The sequence below is a fragment of the Ranitomeya variabilis genome, chromosome 5, assembly GCF_051348905.1.
Source record: "Ranitomeya variabilis isolate aRanVar5 chromosome 5, aRanVar5.hap1, whole genome shotgun sequence".
Taxonomy (NCBI): domain Eukaryota; kingdom Metazoa; phylum Chordata; class Amphibia; order Anura; family Dendrobatidae; genus Ranitomeya; species Ranitomeya variabilis.
The window spans coordinates 288715894-288736199 of NC_135236.1; the positions used below are offsets into that span (position 1 = coordinate 288715894).

The 20306-nt window shown below is 39.5% G+C and overlaps 1 protein-coding gene across 1 annotated transcript in view; it reads right to left on the reverse strand.

The window, feature by feature from the left end:
- The window catches only part of LOC143774986 (uncharacterized), an 862433-nt gene that overhangs the window by 632685 nt on the left and 209442 nt on the right, over positions 1 to 20306 (reverse strand). Inside the window, exons 15-22 of the mRNA XM_077262800.1 lie at positions 17822 to 17944; positions 16960 to 17103; positions 15701 to 15832; positions 15221 to 15367; positions 14733 to 14852; positions 9579 to 9725; positions 7635 to 7808; positions 437 to 576 (exon numbers count right to left, since the gene is read on the reverse strand). Of these exons, the coding sequence (XP_077118915.1) occupies positions 437 to 576; positions 7635 to 7808; positions 9579 to 9725; positions 14733 to 14852; positions 15221 to 15367; positions 15701 to 15832; positions 16960 to 17103; positions 17822 to 17944 (1127 nt within the window). The remainder of the gene's footprint in view (positions 1 to 436; positions 577 to 7634; positions 7809 to 9578; positions 9726 to 14732; positions 14853 to 15220; positions 15368 to 15700; positions 15833 to 16959; positions 17104 to 17821; positions 17945 to 20306) is intronic.

Sequence of the window (20306 nt, forward strand, 5' to 3'; positions counted from 1 at the left end):
GCAGTAGTGGACGGTGAGATATGAAGCCTGAAAGTCAAAAGTTTAAAACATTGTTACCCTTTTGCTCATCAGTGTATAATATTACAAGTTATGAGTACTATTTTCAGGAGATCGAACATTAATCCAGTAAAATAGTCAATTTGATTGCTGAATGTGGAGTAGGGAAGGAATTCTTCACCTAATATGGGCAATTAGAATCTTCCTCTTGTGTTTTTTTTGTCTTCAACTCGATCAACATGTTAGGTTATAGGTTGAACTCGATCGCCTACTTTCAACCTTAAAAACTATGAAACCATATTTCAGAGTAATGCTGTTCATTTTTTACACTCCCCCATTAATATGTTTATAGTCACTTCATGAATACACCTTTTGTAATTCTTAACGACATGCAAAACAACTTGATAGCACTGATAAGAACACATAACATTGATCCTACCTGTGTCCCCTGGGGTCCAATTTTGGGAAAATATGATACAATTCTATAAAGAAAATCTTTGACCTTGTTGAAATTACCAGAGCCAATGCTAGAAGACTCATCCACAAGAAATACTATATCCGCTTTTAACTTCGCACAGACTAGTGAAGAAAAGAAACAAATTTAATATAGTATTTAGGTGATAAATACAAATGCAACATATGTTATAGCAGAGGCACTGCAATAATTGTTTCTCTTTTAGAGGCAGCCATTGTATCTGATATTTCATATCCATTTATTTTTTACTAAATACAAAATATATATCAAGTTTAAATATGTTCGCATTGCTCCTTTTTAAGTACAACCAAATTCCAAAAATGTTCAGATGCTCGGTCAAATGAAAAGAAAGCAATAATGCATTGATATGGAAATCTTTTATAGCCATATTTTCTTCACAGCAAAACATAAAGCACAGATCAGAAGATGAAAGTTAGACTTTTTTTCATTCCATCTGGAAAAAAAGGAACTCTCTTAAAAATTTAAAAAAAGTTGGGACAAGATTTAAAAAAAGAAGTTGGAAAACTAAGTGGTACAAATCAGTGGCATACCTAGAGTCTGATGGGCCCCAGTGCAAGATCTGGACCAGGGCATTCCCTCCCTGATATATATATCTTCCATCCTGGCAGTACTGCAGTCATTATGCCACTGGTACTAATGAAAAATAGGTGGAATATCAATTTTGAACTAAGTCACATGGCTTTATATTTAAAAAAGAGAGAGGCAGAGTCAATCAGAAGTAAGGATGGTCAGGTTCACCAATCTGTAAACAACTACATCTAAGAATCGTGGAACAATTCTCTGAAAACTATTTCTCAATGTAAAATTGCAAAGACTTTGATTAGCCCACCATCTGCAGCACATAATATTATTAAAAGATTCAGAGATTCTGGAGAAATCCATGTGCATAAGAGACAAGACTGATGGTCACTATTGGATGATCATGATCTATGGGCCGTCAAACTGCAATAAAAACAGGTATGACTCGATCCAGCAAATCACTGCATGGGTTTAGGAATAATTCCAGAAAATAGAATTAGTCTTACCGGTAATTCGGTTTCTAGGAACCTTCCACGACAGCGGTAGCGGAGGATGTCTCTAATGGGGGACAGGAACACAAAGAGGTTAAATACCCTCCCCTTCCTGCTACCTCCAGTGTTTTTTCTGGACACAGTAGTATGCATAATTACCAACTTGGTGCAGGAACCCCTCAATAAATATCTTTAATAGGGAGGGAAATTAGTGCTGTCGTGGAAGGTTCCTAGAAACCGAATTACCGGTAAGACTAATTCTGTTTTCTCTAGTCACCTTCCACAACAGCGGTACCGGAGTAGTACCAACAAATAATTTCTTAGGGAGGGACGACAGCCTGCAGAACTCATCTGCCGTATTTTAAATCCCTGTTAAAGTCTAATCTGTAGTGCCTGGTGAACGTGTGGACCGACGAACAGGTGGCGGCTCTGCAGATCTGCTCCGTAGATGCGTCTCCTCTCTCTGCCCATGATGTCGACACTAACCGTGTAGAGTAGGCCTTTAGTGATAAAGGAGGGGATAAATTCTGAGATGAATATGTCAGGGCTATGGCCTGCTTAATTCAATTGGCAATTGTGTTATTTGCCGCCTTTTTGCCCTTGTTCCTTCCTGAGTATTGGATAAATAAATTTTGATCAATCCTCCAGCTCCCAGTCTGTTGGAGGTAGAAAAGAACCGTCCTTCAGACGTCCAAGGTATGGAAGGACTCTTCCTTCCTGTTGGAAGGGTCTGGGCAGAATGAGGGCAGGACTATGTCCTGACCTCTATGAAAGTCTGACGTTACCTTAGGTAAAAATGATGGGTCTAGACAAAGGATTATACTGTCAGTTGTTACCCTGAAATAAGGTTCTTGCATAGAAAGAGCCTGCATCTCTCCTACCCGTCTAGAGGAGGTAATGGCGACTAGAAAAACAGTTTTGAAGGTGAAAACTTTTAAGGAAGATTCTGATAAAGGTTCAAATGGAGGTTGTATCAGACTATTTAGTATCAAATTCAGGTCCCAGGGGGAACACGATTACGCACTGTGGCACAGAGTCTACTGGCTGAAGTCATGAAGCGTTTTATCCAACGATGGTTGGCCAAATCCTGATCAAAAAAAGAACTAAGTGCAGAGACCTGAACTTTTAATATACTCGCCTAAGTCCTAACTCTAGGCCTTTCTGGAGGAAGTCTAGGATCTGGACCACATTCAGATGGAAAGGGTCCGGAGTATTCGGAGAGCACAATGAAGAAAATTTCTTCCAGACTTTGCCATAAATGGCGTTACCGGCTTCCTACTTTTCTGAAGAGTCTGAATTACTTTATAAGAAAGACCTCTTGCTCTCAGAATTTCGGCTTCTGTAGCCATGCTGCGAGGTTCAATCTGTGTAGGTTCGGGTGTAATAAAGGACCTTGATGAAGAAGGTTGCTCTTCTGGGGTAATTGTATTGGACCCTTGTGGGCCATCTCCAACAGTTCACTGTACTAACCCCTTCCCGGCCACATAGGGGCAATCAGAATTGAAGTGACCCGATCGGATCGAATTTTCTTTAGAGTTGTTGACAGAATCGGGATAGGTAGAAAAGCATAAGCAAGGTTGAACTCCCAAGGGTGTGAGAAAGCGTCCATGCCCAGTGCTTTGTCTGTCATGTTTAGGGATAAATATGCTTGCAGTTTGGCATTCTGGCTGTTGGCGAATAAGTCTACGTCCGGGATCCTTCATCGGGAAACTAGAGAGAGGAAGACTTCCTGATCCAGGCACCATTCTCCCAGATGTATATCTTTCCTGCTGAGAAAGTCTGCCTGGGTGTGACCCCTTTAGATGGACTGCCGTGATAGATAAGAGGTGCCGTTCTGCCTAGGAAAAAATTTTCGCAGCCAGATTTTTTAATTTTTCGAACCTCGTACCCCCTTGATGACGGAGGTAAGCCACCGTGGTCACATTGTCGGAGTATATTTTGACATGCTGACCCTGGAGAAGAGTCGATGCGGCCTTTAAGGCCTCCTCCACAGCCTTCAGTTACCTGAAGTTTGATGAGCAGGCTCTGATGTTCGGAGACCATATGCCCTAGAAGTGAGAATTCTCTACTACAGCTCCCCATCCCCTTTGACTGGCATCTGAAGAGAGGATCTTCAGTGGGATCTGGTCCCAACTGACCCCCTGTTGAAGATTCCGGAGACAGAGCCACCATGTCAGCGATGTTCTGACGTGATTGGGGAGGAGAACTTTCTTTGACAGTGAGCTTTTTTGCCTGTCCCAAGAAGACAATATGTGTGTCTGAAGGATTCTGGTATGGGCCTGGGCCCATGGTACATCTGTATACAAGAGGATAGGGACACCAAAATGGACATGGAATGTCTCAGAGTGGGAGTCCCCAGAGTTTTGTACTTCCTTATCCTCTGCATCAGATCCTGCTGTTGCTCTTTGGGTAGAAAGGATTTCCTTAACTCTGAATTCAGAAGAACTCCAAGGAATTTTTTCCTTTTAGACGGAACCAGATCTGATTTTTCCCGGGTTGGTATCCATCCCAGGAATTCTAGGATTTCTAGGGTCCTCCCCACATCCTTGTTTAACCGGGAAGTTGATGGAGTGACAATGAGTAGATCGTCCAGATATGGTATAATGCAAATCCCCTGAATCCGTATGAAAATCACTGCCTCCGCCATGATCTTTGTGAACACTCGAGGTGCTGATGAAATTCCGAACGGGAGAGCTTTGAACTGATAATTTGTGATCATCCGGCCCTGGGAAATTGCGAATCTTAGGAATTTCCTGAATTTCTGATGGATGGGGACGTGATAGTATGCATCCCTTAAATCCACTGCAGCCATCACCCAGTTCTGACCTATCAGGGGAATAGCAGATCTTATTGATTCCATTTTGAATCTTCTGTATGTAATCACCCGATTTAAGGGTTTCAGATTGATAATTATCCTGTGCTTTCCCGAAGGTTTCCTGACTAGAAATAGGCAAGAATAGTGACCTCTGCCTATGTCCTGTTGAGGAACTGGGGAGATTATTCCCATATGGAGTAAATCCTGAAGGCCTGAGCAGAATGCATCCTGCGGATGGAGACTTTGTAAAGGGGTAACCCTTAGGCAACAAGGGGGAGGACTCTCAAACTCCAAACTTAGACCGTCTTGAATGGACGGAGTACCCACGGGTTTGAAGAGATGAAACGCCACTGGCTGATAAAGTTCGAGAGGCGACCCCTGACCCCGAGGGAATAGTCACTGTTTATCTGGGGTCTGCTGGGTCTGGGGAACAAGGATATTCCTTCCTTTTTCCCTTTAGGGTAGCTCCAGCGGCCTGTTTTGCCCTTGCCTTTGAAATCCCTTTGAGAGGTCTGATCTCTTGAGGGACAAAAAAAACTCTTTTTTGAAATCCTCTGCTCGGGGAGGATCTTCTTTTTGTCTGTGGCTTTGTCTAAAATATCGTCCAGGGCCTGACCAAACAGGTATCTACCCTGGAACGGAAAGGTACAAAGTTTTGCTTTGGATGTAATGTCACTACTCCAGGACTTCAGCCACAGACAGGAAAAACACTGGAGGTGGCAGGAAGGGGAGGGTATTTAACCTCTTTGTGTTCCTGTCCCCATTTGGGCGGGGAGACATCCTCCGGTACCGCTGACGTGTAAGGTGACTAGAGAAATCATTTTTTGTGAACACTGTTCGCTGTGCAATCCACAAATGCAAGTTAAACTCTTTCATGCAAAGAAGAAGCCACACATCAACACAAGAAAGGCTACAGTCTTCTCTGAGCCAAAGCTAATTTAAAATAGAAATGAGTTCTGCAGTGAGAAGAATCTAAATGTGAAATTCTTTATCTCATCTACAGACTCATTGTGTTGTGGATTCAAGAGGAGAGGGACAATCCAGCTTATTATCTGCGCACAGTTCTAAAGCCTGCATCTCTGATGGTATGGGGTTGCATTAGTGCCTATAGCATGGGCTGGCAACATATTCTGCAAGGCATTATTAATGCTGAGCATTATATAGAGATTTTAGAACAACATATGCTGCCATCCAGCCAACGTCTATTTCAGGGAAGGCCTGAGATACTTCAGCAAGCAATGTTACACCACAAACTGTATCCATCACAACAGCACAGCTTTGCAGTAGAAGAGTTGGGGTCATGAATGGGCCTATTTTTCCACCAATAGAAAACATTTAGAGCATTATGAAATGAAAAATCTGTCAAAGAAGATCCAGGACTCTTGGGCAGCTAGAATCCTACATCAGACAAGAATGACGTAACATTCCTCTCCTAAAACTCTAGTAATTGGTTTCTTTACTTCCCAGATGTATACAGACTGTTGTAAAAGGAAGAGGGGATACTATATTGGTAGACATGACCCAGGTCCAACTTTTTTGTGATGTGTTGCTGCTATCAATTTAAAAATAAGCAAACTTTTTATTTTTTTTCAAAATAAATGGAAAACTGTCTCTCACCTTCTGATATGTGTTCTATGTTCTGTTGTGAATGAAAATCTAGCAATAAGTTGAGCTGAGCAAATATATTTGAGTGGAATTGAATTCTACTCAGATACTTGAAAAATCCTCTCCTTCTTCCAAGAACCATAACTTTCATTTTTCCTTTGACATAGCCATATTTTTTGTGGGACAAGTTTTCCTTTTGAATTACACAATTTATGTTACCATATAATGTACTGAAAAGCGGGGGAAAGAGTGCAGTGAAAATGCGAAAAAAAAAATTGGTGTTGTCCCTATGTTGTTTATTATATGGTAAAAAGACCTGGCAAAATGATTCTTCAGTACAATTACAGTGATATTAAACTTGTATAATTTATGTATTTGAAACTTAAAAAAAAAAAAAATTGGTTTGAATCAGCATTGAGACCCGTAATTTGTTTTTATTTTTCAGCGATTGTGCTGTGTAAGATCTTGATTTTTTTGCGTGGCAAACTGCCATTTTTATTGATGCTATTTTGGAGTATATATAATGTTTTACTGCAATTTCTGCATAATGTTTTCTATCTATCTCTGCCCTTCTCGGTTCTTTAAAAAGAAGGTGAGGTGAAAGAGGGAAAACCTGTAGGTGTGAAGGTGCACTTAAATGTTTGGGCGCATGAAGGGTGCACAGAGCGCCTGAATTTAGTTTGAACACTAACTCTGTGCTGACAAACTCCCTTTAAATAATTTTACATTTTCACAGGCCCAACTTTTAGAAATTCAGAGATATAAAATATGTTTTTAGATTTTTTAAAGGGAATCTGTCATCTTTTTCGTATATAAGCTTCGGCCATCGCCATCAGCGTAAAGTACTGCAGTGCGCAGGTGCCGGGCTTCTTGGACCTTTCCCAGTGCCTGCACACTGCAGTACTTTGCTCTGCCCTCAACAGGGCAGATAAAGTACCCCTGCGCAGGAGCCGTGACAGGAAGCAAGTATGAGGACATCATTGCATGAAGATGGGAGGCGCCGGACCCGGACATGTGACTCCCATCGGACCGTCGGACCGCAGCGTGACCGCCCCTGGGTGAGTATAATCTAACTTGTTTTTCTTATCTTTTAGGTTACATCAGGGGCTTATCTACAGCATTACAGAATGCTGTAGAAAAGCCCCTGATGTCGGTGGCCAAAGCTTATATACAAAAAAGTAGGAAAGAAAGAAGAAAAGAGGGTGATTCAAATTTTACGGTTTTCTTAATTTTTTTTCCAGATTTTTAAAACTTTTTACTTATTTTAATCCTATTAGTTGACTTGAAATTGTGATGTTCTGATCATTCTTGTGTATACTGCAGTACCATGGTTTTGCAGTATATACCTAAAATGACAGTCTCCTATAAATTCCAGCCTGTGGGTAAGCTTCACAGGAGTGCCGACATTACAGCCTTCAGCAGGCCCCTGGCTGCCATGACAACCCATCAGAACCTTGTAACCATGTCTCAAGGAAGGGCGATAGGCCCACGAATGGCAAGGCCCTGAGACTGCATGCCTTAACTACCGATGTCAGTGATTGACTATGGCATTTAAAGGGGTTAACAGCAGTGATCAGAGCTTAGTTAACACAGGCATATGCTGGCTATAGTGCAAGCCTATCTCCTGAATATTGGAAAGGAGTCAAAAACAAGGATCACTAGAAAATTAGGCTGATAAACACTTTTGAATCTTGAATTCATATCTATTTACCGGGCTCAGAAACAAATGCTGAAGTTCCTCTAGCAGCAGCACTGGTGAATTTGGACATTTGTGATAATGTCGTTTGTGGAAGACGCTCAACAGGTTGTGCAGTTGTTGTCTTTTCAATAAGTGTTGTTAGCCTAGGTCCGTGAACTGTGGGGACAGGTCTTTTCGCTGGTCCATCTGCAAAGAAAAAATTGTAAATAAATCAGTACAACATCTCATGTTACAGTTTCATATGTTTTAAGAACTAGCTCTAACGAAAATAGTTTTGCATTGGACTACTCCTTTATATTCTGATTAACCCCTTTACCAACAGCTTACATAAATGTATGGTACAAGCTGGTAGCAGGTTGAGCTGATCCCATACCTGTCAGGTAACGGCTGTTACACCCAGTCAGGACCTGTCTCTAACAACTGCGGGTGGAGCAGAGCTGCACCCACGACGGTTAATCTGTTATATGCCACTGTCAATCTCTGACAGCAGCAGCATTAACAGTGTAGCAGCATTGGGAAGCGTCATTATATGCGCCCATCTGTACAACCATGACACAATCGCAGGGCACTGATAGGTTTCTATGACAGCTGGGGGTCTGCTGAAGACATCTGAGCCCATCATCATTGAGCTTCTTTGAAATCAAGCCTGATTTTTACTATATACAGCAGTACAGTAGTATTTCTGTATATAGTACAAGCGATCAGACAATTGCTGGTTCAAGTCCCCTAAGGGGACTAAAAAATTACAATAAAAAGTTTAAAAATATGAATAAAAAACCCATAAAAGTTGGAATTACAACTTTTTCTCCCATTAAAAATAAAGATAATAAAAAAGAAATAAAAAATACACATATGGAATCACAGCATCCAGAAAAGTCTGGTCTATCCCAATATAAAAATAATTAACCAAATCAGTAAACATCGTAAACAAAAAATCTAAACCATTAAATTGAAGTATTTTTTTGGTCATCGCAATACTGCAAAAAATGCTGCATAAAACAATCAAAATGACTAATCTATCCCAAATGTTATCAATAAAAACACTTCCTTGCCCAGCAAAAAATAAGACCTCACACAGCTGTCGACCAAAAAAAATAAGGGTATAATTGCGTTTTTTTTCTTAATTTCATCGCACTTGGAATTTTTGTCCCATTTTCCAATACACTATGTGGTAAAATGAATGGTGAAATTCAAAAGTACAACTTGTTATGCAAAAAACAAGCTCTCATACGTCTATGTGTACAGAAAAATAAAAATGCATGGCTCTAGGAAGAAGTCGAGAGAAAAACAAAAAACGCAAAAATGGAAATTGGCAATATTGGGAATATCACAAGAGTGATCTTGTATACACTCAATCTGTATTAGCAGGATATTATCAGGATTATACATTATCAGGGTTATATATTATCTATTATCAGATAATATATATATATATTATGGATAAAATATATTTTAAATAAATTAAATGTAATTTAATTAACATTTTTAAATAAATTACAGATAATATATAATCCTGATAATATATAATATACATATTATCTGTAATTTGTTTAAAAATGTTAATAAAATTAAGTGTAATTTATTTAAAATATATTTTATCTATAATATATATATATATATATATATATATATATATATATATATATATATATATATTATCAGACAATAGATAATATATAATCCTAAATAATATATAATATTCATAATATATAATGGTAACATATAATAATTCTGATAATATAATTCTGATAATACATATGTTATCATAATTATTATTATATATTATCAATATTATATATTATCAGGCTTCTTACTTGAAAAGAGATCTTGAAAACTATGAACAATTGATGTACATAGAAAATTAGAAAGTTGCCAAATGCATACAACAAATAAGCTGTATTGTATAATTTATTAAACTTCCCCTTAAAAATGACATATATAGCTAAAAATTCTCACATATAGATTGAGTTATAGTTTTCCCTGGTCCTTCCATTTCCCCAAATAATGGCTTTATTGCAAAAACATAGGTTTTTCCATACTGTAATCCAGTGAGCCTGAATGATCGGTATGATGCTGCCAGTTGTTCCATAGAGGCATCTGACTCTGAAGATATATAAAAGCATTGTATTATTTCTCTTGGTCGCAAACCTTCCTCAATACAGCAAATAAATAACTAAAGATTTATGTTTGATCAGAACATTACACAAAAATGTGCATTTTTAAGGCAAATTCGAAATTATATTTTTAGTGTGTTTTTGTTAGTACATTTTCTGCTCAGAAACTGATATAAAACAATCTATCACCTATTAATCTCAATAAGAAAAAGAAAAGCAACTCAATATGACAGATATTGTAAAAATAGCAAAGAGGTACTCCTAATAAACAGACAGTGTAAACTTAGACTAGACAGTCTGAAAATGTCCAAATTTACCATGCTGGTTGACAAATTTGGTGCATGTTTATACACTTTCATTTCATTTTACCCCACCTCTTGGTTAATTTACTTTTGAAGCACAGTTTTGGCATATAGAACATAATAACTGGTCATCCAGGTACTTTCTTCACTGTAAGGATACCAAAAAGTTGAGCACAAGCTGAAGTCCAATAAAGCACCCCATTACGCTTCTTATCATAAAAATAAAATGTAACTTAATGATCTTAATCCTTGCTTCTTGTCACACTTGTAGTATTGGTATATTCTATCCAATGGTGTTATTTTCAGTCCTGTTGAAACCAGCGATCACTGCCAAAAATACTGTGACAATTTTTTAAAGATGAACCAGTCATAGAGCAGCACTGCCAGACAGTTTATTTCCAGTCAGATTTATGTCAACTACTACCTGACCTTGAGTTTAGGCTGTTGGCTTCTTCCTGGGGCAAGCTTACTTAAACACACATAAAGATATCTTCTATCAAACAATGCCATATTTATGCCATCTTCCATCCTACACTTTTTTTTTGTCTTTCAGCTTCTTCTTGTTGCAAGCTTCCATCCTGGGTTTCGTCTGTCAGCTTTCCCCAAGAAGAAGCTGAAAGGCGAAACCCTGGGTTTGGTTAAAGCTGGCATACTTGATAATTGTATGTTTTTTTAACTCTTCTATTTTTGTGTGAGTACAATAAAAAAAGAGTTTGAAGTAAACTGTCTGACAGTGCTGCTCTATATCCAGTTGTTCGTTAAGGGAAATTCATGACTGCACTGCTGGAATATATGGGCCCTGGATATGTGACAAAGAAGAAGAATCCTGGATTATGCTTATTCTGCTGTAAGGATTGCAAATGCAGTGTATTATTTGAACATATAAAGCCTGTGCTGTTTTTTTCTTAGCCACTGTCTTTGTACGGTGTGGTGCAAAAAAGTGGTTAGAACACTTAATAAATGTGGAGCATAACATGTGGAGGAGAATTATGGTGCAGAGGCTGATTCAAAGTGATATTTGGGGATAACATATGCAATCTGATATGTGGTAAAAGTCTTGATCACGATGGCACTTTGTGTTGAAAACAATCTATGAACACCGAAACGAAGTTTCACAAGTGCTACACTGAGCAATGTTGGCATTTTTCAACTTTAATCAGAAAGCTATCCTAACTGGAAACTAGAACACACTATCTCGTTTATCCAGCTTCCTGCTGTAAAATGTAGACATGAGCTAAGGCATTTAACCTGTCTCCCTAAATCTAGCGGTTCCTAGACTTTAGAACCCCTGGAGGTATATACTAAGTTATATGTTTTTAAAATATGTTAAAGGCTTGTTAAGATAAAAACAAATGACCCATACAACTAAAGTGCCTTTTAGAAACATCACTTCATATATACCGTATTTAACCAAACATTTTCATTTTAAAGATATTTTTTAATTTGTCTCTAAAACATGGGCAAATATTATTGACCACATCTAAACTATGTGAACTATGTGAAAGCTTAGTTCACACTGTTTTTGCTGCATGTTATATCTCTTAGGCTACGTTCACACTAGCGTTGTGCGCCGTTGCGTCGGCGACGCAACGCACAACGCACGCAAAAACGCGTCAAAACGCACGCAAAAGCGCTGCGTTTTGCGACGCATGCGTCGGTTTTTGCCGAAAATCGGACGCAAGAAAAATGCAACTTGTTGCGTTTTCTTGGTCCGACGCTTGCGGCAAAAAAGACGCATGTGTCGCACAACGCAACAAAAAAAACGCATGCGTCCCCCATGTTAAGTATAGGGGCGCATGACGCATGCGTCGCCGCTGCGTCGCCGACGCAAACCCGACGCACATTAGCTTAACGCTAATGTGAACGTAGCCTTAGTGCCACAATGAATAACATAGTTAGTGCCACAATGAATAACATAGTAGTCCAAAATATTTTATAAAGCAATACAAAGGTGTTTTAATATATAAACGTTTCAATCACATTTCAAAATACACTAAAAATATGGTAAATGGAAATCCTTCATTATGTCACTGTATATGGATGGATGTTTTTGTTAAACAGTGGGTACGGAAAGTATTCAGACCCCTTTAAATTGTTCACTCTTTGTTTCATCGCAGCTATTTGGTAAATTCAAAAAAGTTCATTTTTGCTCTCAATAATGTACACTCTGCACCCCATCTTGACTGAAAAAAAAAGAAATGTAGAAATTTTTGCAAATTTGTTAAAAAAGAAAAACTGAAATATCACATGGTCATAAGTATTCAGACCCTTTGCTCAGTATTGAGTAGAAGCACCCTTTTAAGCTAGTACAGCCATGAGTATTCTTGGGAATGATGCAACAAGTTTTTCACACCTGGATTTGGGGATTCTCTGCCATTCTTTCTTCCAGAGGTGCTCAATTGAGTTTAGGTCAGGGCTCTGGCTGGGCCAGTCAAGAATGGTCACAGAGTTGTTCTGAAGCCACTCCTTTGTTATTTTAGCTGTGTGCTTAGGGTCATTGTCTTGTCTTGAAAACGTGAACCTTCGGCCCAGTCTGAGGTCCAGAGCACTCTGGGAGTGGTTTTCATCCAGGATATCTCTGTACTTGGCCGCATTCATATTTCCTTCAGTATCAACCAGTCGTTCTGTCCCTGCAGCTGACAAACACCCCCATAGCATGATGCTGCCACCACCATGTTTCACTGTTGGGATTGTATTGGGCAGGTGATGAGCAGTGCCTGGTTTTCTCCAGACATACCTCTTAGAATTATCACCAAAAAGGTCTATCTTCGTCTCATCAGACCAGAGAATCTTATTTCTCATAGTCTGGGAGTCCTTCATGTGTTTTTTAGCAAACTCTATGTGGGTTTTCATATGTCTTGCACTGAGGAGAGGCTTCTGTTGGGCCACAATGCCATAAAGGCCTGACTGGTGGAGGGCTGCAGTGATAGTTGACTTTGTGGATCTTTCTCCCATCTTCCTACTGCATCTCTGGAGCCCAGCCACAGTGATCTTGGGGTTCTTCTTTACCTCTCTCACCAAGGCTCTTCTCCCACAATTGCTCAGTTTGGCTGGAGGCCCAGGTCTAGGAAGACTTCTGGTGGTCACACACTTCTTCTATTTAAGGATTATGGAGGCCACTGTGCTCTTAGGAATCTTGAGTACTGCAGAAATTATTTGGTAAACTGGGCCAGATCTGTACCTTACCACAATTCTGTCTCTGAGCTCCTTGGCCAGTTCTTTTGACCTCATGATTCTCATTTGGTCTGAAATGCACTGTGAGCTGTGAGGTCTTATATAGACAGGTGTGTGCCTTTCCAAATCAAGTTCTGTCAGTTTAATTAAACTCAGCTGGAATCCAATGAAGGAGTAGAACCATCTCAAGGAGGATGACAAGGAAATGGACAGCATGTGACTTAAATATGAGTGTCTGAGCAAAGGGTCTGAATACTTATGTGATATTTCAGTTTTTCTTTTTTAATAAATTTGAAAAATTTCTACGTTTCTGTTTTGTGCAGTCAAGATGTGGTGCAGAGTATACATTAATGAGAAAAAAAATGAACTTTTTTGAATTTACCAAATGGCTGCAATGAAACAAAGAGAAAAACATTTAAAGGGGTCTGAATACTTTCCGTACCCACTGTATGTTTTCTAGTGTACTGAACAAAGCTGGTATGATAGAAGCCTAGACTGATAAAGTATTTAATCACTTAAAAAATTCTCAAAAATTTAAAGTGTTGTTCTAATTTAGGAAGAGATCACCTTTCCATGAGATAGGTGGTTATTTGCTTAAAGCTGGGGTCCCTCCACTAGGACCCTTAGGGTACCGTCTCACATAATGATTTACCAATGATCACGACCAGCGATACGACCTGGCCGTGATCGTTGGTAAGTGGTTGTGTGGTCGCTGGGGAGCTGTCACACAGTCAGCTCTCCAGCGACCAACGATGCCGAAGTCCCCGGGTAACCAGGGTAAACATCGGGTTACTAAGCGCAGGGCCGCGCTTAGTAACCCGATGTTTACCGTGGTTACCAGCGTAAAAGTAAAAAAAACCAAACAGTACATACTTACATTCCGGTGTCTGTCCCCCGGCGTTCTGCTTCTCTGCACTGTGTCTGCGCCAGCCGGAAAGCACAGCGGTGACGTCACCGCTGTGCTCGCTTTCCGGCTGGCCGGCGCTCACAGTGCAGAGAAGCAGAACGCCGGGGGACAGACACCGGAATGTAAGTATGTACTGTTTGTTTTTTTTTACTTTTACGCTGGTAACCACGGTAAACATCGGGTTACTAAGCGCGGCCCTGCGCTTAGTAACCCGATGTTTACCCTGGTTACAAGCGAACGCATTGCTGGATCGCTGTCACACACAACGATCCAGCGATGACAGCGGGAGATCCAGCGACGAAAGAAAGTTCCAAACGATCTGCTACGGCGTACGATTCTCAGCAGGGTCCCTGATCGCTGCTGCGTGTCAGACACAGCGATATCGTATGGATATCGCTGGAACGTCACGGATCGTACCGTCATAGCGACAAAAGTGCCACTGTGAGACGGTACCCTTACTGATCCAAAGAACAGGGCACTATAGAGCCAAGTTTGAATTGAACACTCTCAGTGTAGGCACGCTATTTGTTCTCTATGGGACTGACAGAGATATGCAAGCGCTATATTAGTTTACATTAGTACCTCCATGGCTGAAAGTATAATTAAGTCTTACCTGAAGTTAACCTCCACGTTAAAAGATATGAAGATGCCCCATTAACGCCAGACCAACTCAGTAAAACACTGTCTGCTATTGTTTCTTTTACTTCGAAGATGTCCACTTTTGGTAAGTCTACTATATAACAATATAAATATCAAAACATGTTAGATACATTTGAAAAAAAAGGAAAAGTTCCCTGTTTCTAAAATATATGTATGTCCTTTTTGTTTTTTGTATGGTATATGTTTAATGCTTCTTTATTTCCTTTCTTCTGCACATTTCTATAAAAAAGTCCAGGATTCCTAAATTACCAATGAAAGTCTCTAAAGAACAGATTTTCCCCAATGCATTATCTGGAATCTATTCCCACCTTTAGAAAAATGGTGACCAAAACAAAGGATGCAAACATGATTGATGTGTGCATGCCTGTAATTGACATTTTCGCGTGTACCAATTGTCTTATATACCTTTATTAATAGACAATCACCCTTTTGACTACTCACATGTTTTTGCTGTAAGAAGAACAGGACTTCCGTCTCGGTTTCCAACAATGGATGACACTTGTATATTGTAAGTAGCACTTTCTTTTAAGTCAGGTATCGAAAAAAACGAGGAGTTTGCAGAAACAATCTTTGAGTATCTAGCACCACCTAGTGATATAAAATAAATGTTGTAAGATTATCTCATGACAGGAATATTTTTTTAAAGATTGTAGAAATTAATTTTATTCCAAAATCTATTGATTTAAAATGAACCTTGTTCATGGGGCAATCCTTTTAAATGATGAAGTGCGGGGTTCCCCTAGGACCTTTTAGACGTAGTGGCTTATGCAAATCCTGTCAGTGGAAACTATTGTAAGACCTGTGAGACTTCCACTGACAGTGATCTCTTACCTACAATAAAATTATATTAGCAGAAATACCTTTCTTGTAGTACTGGCATTGTAGAACTACTATTTTTGCATATTGATAAAAAGATCTTACCATCAAATGGCACCCAAGAAATTTTGTAGTGCGTTATTCCAGGTGTTTTCTTCCAGGATAGTTTGAGTGTGTTGACTCCTGTATCAACTATCTGTAAATCTTTAATAGGAAGAAGCTGAACAGGATTGGAATCTGCAAAAATAAATAAATATTAAAGTCACAAATGCGGACTCCTTTCAGTGATTTAAGTTTACACATTTGTTATCAAACATAAAAGGACAGATTAGGGACAGTTTAAAAAAGGTAGAAAAGGTGTGGGAAGATAGCCATCTTTAGGGCAGCACGCTGGCTCAGTGATCAGCACTGTTGCTTTGCAATGCTGAGGGGTCTGGGTTCAAATTAAACCAAGGACTTTGTATATTCTCCCTGTGTTTGCGTGGGTTTCCTTCGGGTTCTCCGGTTTCCTTCCACACTCCAAAGACATACTGATAGGGAATCTAGATTGTGAGCCCCAATGGGGACAGTGATGATAATGTCTGTAAAGAGCTGCGGAATTAATGGCGCTATATAAGTGAGTAAAATAAATAAATTAGGGCAGTCATGATTGTGAACAAGGGGAGATGTCCAGCTCATGAAATCATTGACTCCTAGTTGAAATGGGTTGACTCTGATGAGATAATTCCTTTAAAGTAGTTGTCCGGGTACAAGTCTATATAACTGCAAACTTGTGCTGGGAGAATTCTCAGGTGCCGACATAAGTAAACATAAGTATGTGATTTACATGTGGTCAGCACCAACTGGTTGGGCACAAGTCTAGTCGAAATGCAAATCACACACGTACGGTTACAAGTCTGCAGCCACATAGAGTTGTATCTTAAGACCAGACAGCCCCTTTATTATCTGGGTCATTGCAGAGGGCTACATTTGCTTCTCTATTACAAAGAGCAATAGTGGTATGGAAAACTTTGCAGTCATAGGACTGATAGTGGCACTTTTACAATGCTGCTGCCCATTACCATACATTAAATCCCATTCACTGAGGAAATACAAAGTCACAGAAGATTATTCACATTCCTCAGCAGTTCTGTTGATAAGCCTATGCAGTAGAGGAAGAGTAGGAAATAAGAATATTTGCAATTATCATATTATTGACTCAGGGTCAAGTTCCAAATTTTATTGTGACAAAGAAGATTCTGTAGATTAGACCTTTTAAAAATGTTAAATAAAATAATAAAACAATTTTGAAAATCATCATAAGAGTTGGGCCCGACCTTCAAACAAGAACTACTGAAAAACTTTTTAGTATACCGGGGTCTTACCTGTGCTCTGAATAAGAGTGGCTGGTGGACCTTCAGTGTTGGCATAAACTGCTTGAACATTCACAATGTACCTGGTGTTGGACTGTAAATTTGTAATATGGTATGACCGGATATTGGGAGCCAGATAATGACTTATAGGTGTGTCTGTTGGAACGATAGAGATGCATTAATTTTTCAATAAATCAATTGTATATTCTATTCACAAAGCATCATTTCCACCATACTAAACAAGAATATGAAATCTAATTACAAATGTTATTTTATTAGTCAGAATGATAGCGTATAATAATTACATCCGTCAGTGTGTACCGAGGGATGGCTGTGGTGCTCCGGTTACGCCTCAATATCGATTTCACTAAGGTGTAAAACCACTAACCATATCTGCACATTATTAACATTTATGGACAATGACATGTTACTTCTAACACTTTTTCTGTACTTTATACATATTAACGTAAACTAAGATTGAAATACAATGCTAATATAAACCAATGGGGCTATTCACATCGATGTTTTTCAGATCAGTTTTTTAAAAAACTGCTGCTTTATTCCATTTTATGGGTAGAATACACCCATTAAAGTCTATGTGGGATGCTGAAAATATGGCTGAATCAATATTCTAGCAGTATTTGATCAGTTTTTGCATTCATATTTGCTATTTATTACTATTATTTTTTGGGGGGAGAAAAAAAAACGGATTTGTTTTTACTCAACTGAAAAACATTGCATTGAATGAAAAAACTGATGAAATACCGATGCATCCAGTTCAACTAAATGTTTGTATTGCAGATTTGTATTACAGAAATCTAATAATACACTTTTAAGAAAGCACATATTAAAACAAGTATTAAAACAAATGAACCTGATGTTGCAGGATTCCAGGACACTTTATATTCAGTGGCTCCAGTTGTGGAACTCCAAGCAAGAGAGATGGAAGTGCTGGTGTATCCAGTCACCTTGAAGTTAGACACATATCCGAGAGGTGCTGCAAAATCCCAAAGTTGGATGCTATTAATACTCAGCAGTCAGCAAGGTGCACTGGGTCACACATTTTATTATATTTTTTTGCCCATTATTATAAGACAATTTTTACACTTAAAGTAAATAGTTGATACAACATCTATGTTGGCACTAATATGTGGTCCGAGACGGACAATGTTTAAAGTTTAGAATGTACTGTAAATAAAATTAAAATTCCTATTTAGCCTAGTTAAGAAGGATTGACACCCACGCTGGAAATGGCACAAGGGTCAATTTAACCAAGTTAATTGTCACCTGGTGAACATGCAAAACTCTTATCTGATGCTCTTATCCATTGCCCAGAGACTCCACTACAAAACCTAACCATGACGTACAAAGCCATCCACAACCTGTCTCCTCCATACATCTGTGACCTCGTCTCCCGGTACTTACCTACACGCAACCTCCGATCCTCACAAAATCTCCTTCTCTACTCCCCTCTTATCTCCTCTTCCCACAATCGTATACAAGATTTCTCTCGCGTATCACCCCTACTCTGGAACCCTCTACCACAACACATCAGACTCTCGCCTACCATCGAAACCTTCAAAAAGAGCCTGAAGACCCACCTCTTCCGACAAGCCTACAACCTGCAGTAACCACCGATCAACCAAACCGCTGCATGACCAGCTCTATCCTCACCTACTGTATTCTCACCCATCCCTTGTAGATTGTGAGCCTTCGCGGGCAGGGTCCTCTCTCCTCCTGTACCAGTCGTGACTTGAATTGTTTAAGATTATTGTACTTGTTTTTATTATGTATACCCCTCCTTCCATGTAAAGCGCCATGGAATAAATGGCGCTATAACAATAAATAATAATAATAATAATGCGTGATTGCATTGTTTAATGTAAAGATCATCAGCATGACACTATGCAGTGACAGAATGATTATATTATCAATCATTCTTTTCTCATCAGTCTGAACAATTTTTTTTGCTTTTAATTCATTTCTCATATTTGCTAGTCTTTTTTTAGCCAAAACTAGGGTTGAGCGAAACGGATCGGTCATTTTCATAAGTCGACGACTTTTGGCAAAGTCGGCGTCTCATGAAACCCGACCCGATCCCTGTGTGGGGTCGGCCATGCGGTACGCGACTTTCGCGCCAAAGTCGCGTTTCAATTACGCTAAAAGGGCCATTTCTCAGCCAATGAAGGTGGACGCAGAGTGTGGGCAGCGTGATGACATAGATCTCAGTCCCCTCCATCTTAGAGAAGGGCATTGCAGTGATTGGCTTGCTTTCTGTGGCGTCACAGGGGCTATAAAGGGGCGTTCCCGCCGACTGCCATCTTACTGCTGCTGATCTGAGCGTAGGGAGAGGTTGCTGCCGCTTCTTCAGAAGCAGGGATAGTGTTAGGCAGGGTACATAAAGCCCCAAACCGCTTGTGCTGTAGCGATTTCCACTGTCCAACACCACCTTTTGTTTGCAGGGACAGTGGAAGCTACATTTTTTTTCCTCAGCGCTGTAGCTCATTGGGCTGCCCTAGAAGGCTCTCTGACCCTGATAGCTGCGTTGCTGTGTGTGTACGCCGCTGTGCAAACCAACTGCTTTTTTCAAAGCACAAATCCTGTTGTTCCTTCCTTTCTGCACAGCTATCTTATTTGTTTGTCCACACTTTTGTTTTTTTTGTGCAGCTGTCCACTCCTTGTTATTGCTGCATGCCATACCTTGCTGAGATTACTGTAGGGAGATAGTAATTGTAGGACAGTCCCTTTTTTTAAAAAAAAAACCTAGTGTGTCATACTGGGAATTTTTTTAATTCTCCCTGAAAAAAAAAACATAGTGGGAGATTAAGATTGGCATTTGTGCTTGAGTGCCGGTCCTGTGTGTGCCATCTGTTTCAAATTATTGGGGCACATAAAACCTAGTGTGTCATACTGGGAATTTTTTTATTTTTGTTTAAATTCTCCCTGACAAAAAAAACATAGTGGGAGATTAAGATTGGCATTTGTGCTTGAGTGCCGGTCTTGTGTGTGCCATCTGTCTCAAATTATTGGGGCACATAAAACCTAGTGTGTCATACTGGGAATTTTTTTTTTTTTTAATTCTCCCTGGAAAAAAAAAACATAGTGGGAGATTAAGATTGGCATTTGTGCTTGAGTGTCGGTCTTGTGTGTGCCATCTGTCTCAAATTATTGGGGCACATAAAACCTAGTGTGTCATACTGGGAATTTTTTTATTTTTGTTTAAATTCTCCCTGACAAAAAAAACATAGTGGGAGATTAAGATTGGCATTTGTGCTTGAGTGCCGGTCTTGTGTGTGCCATCTGTCTCAAATTATTGGGACACATAAAACCTAGTGTGTCATACTGGGAATTTTTTTATT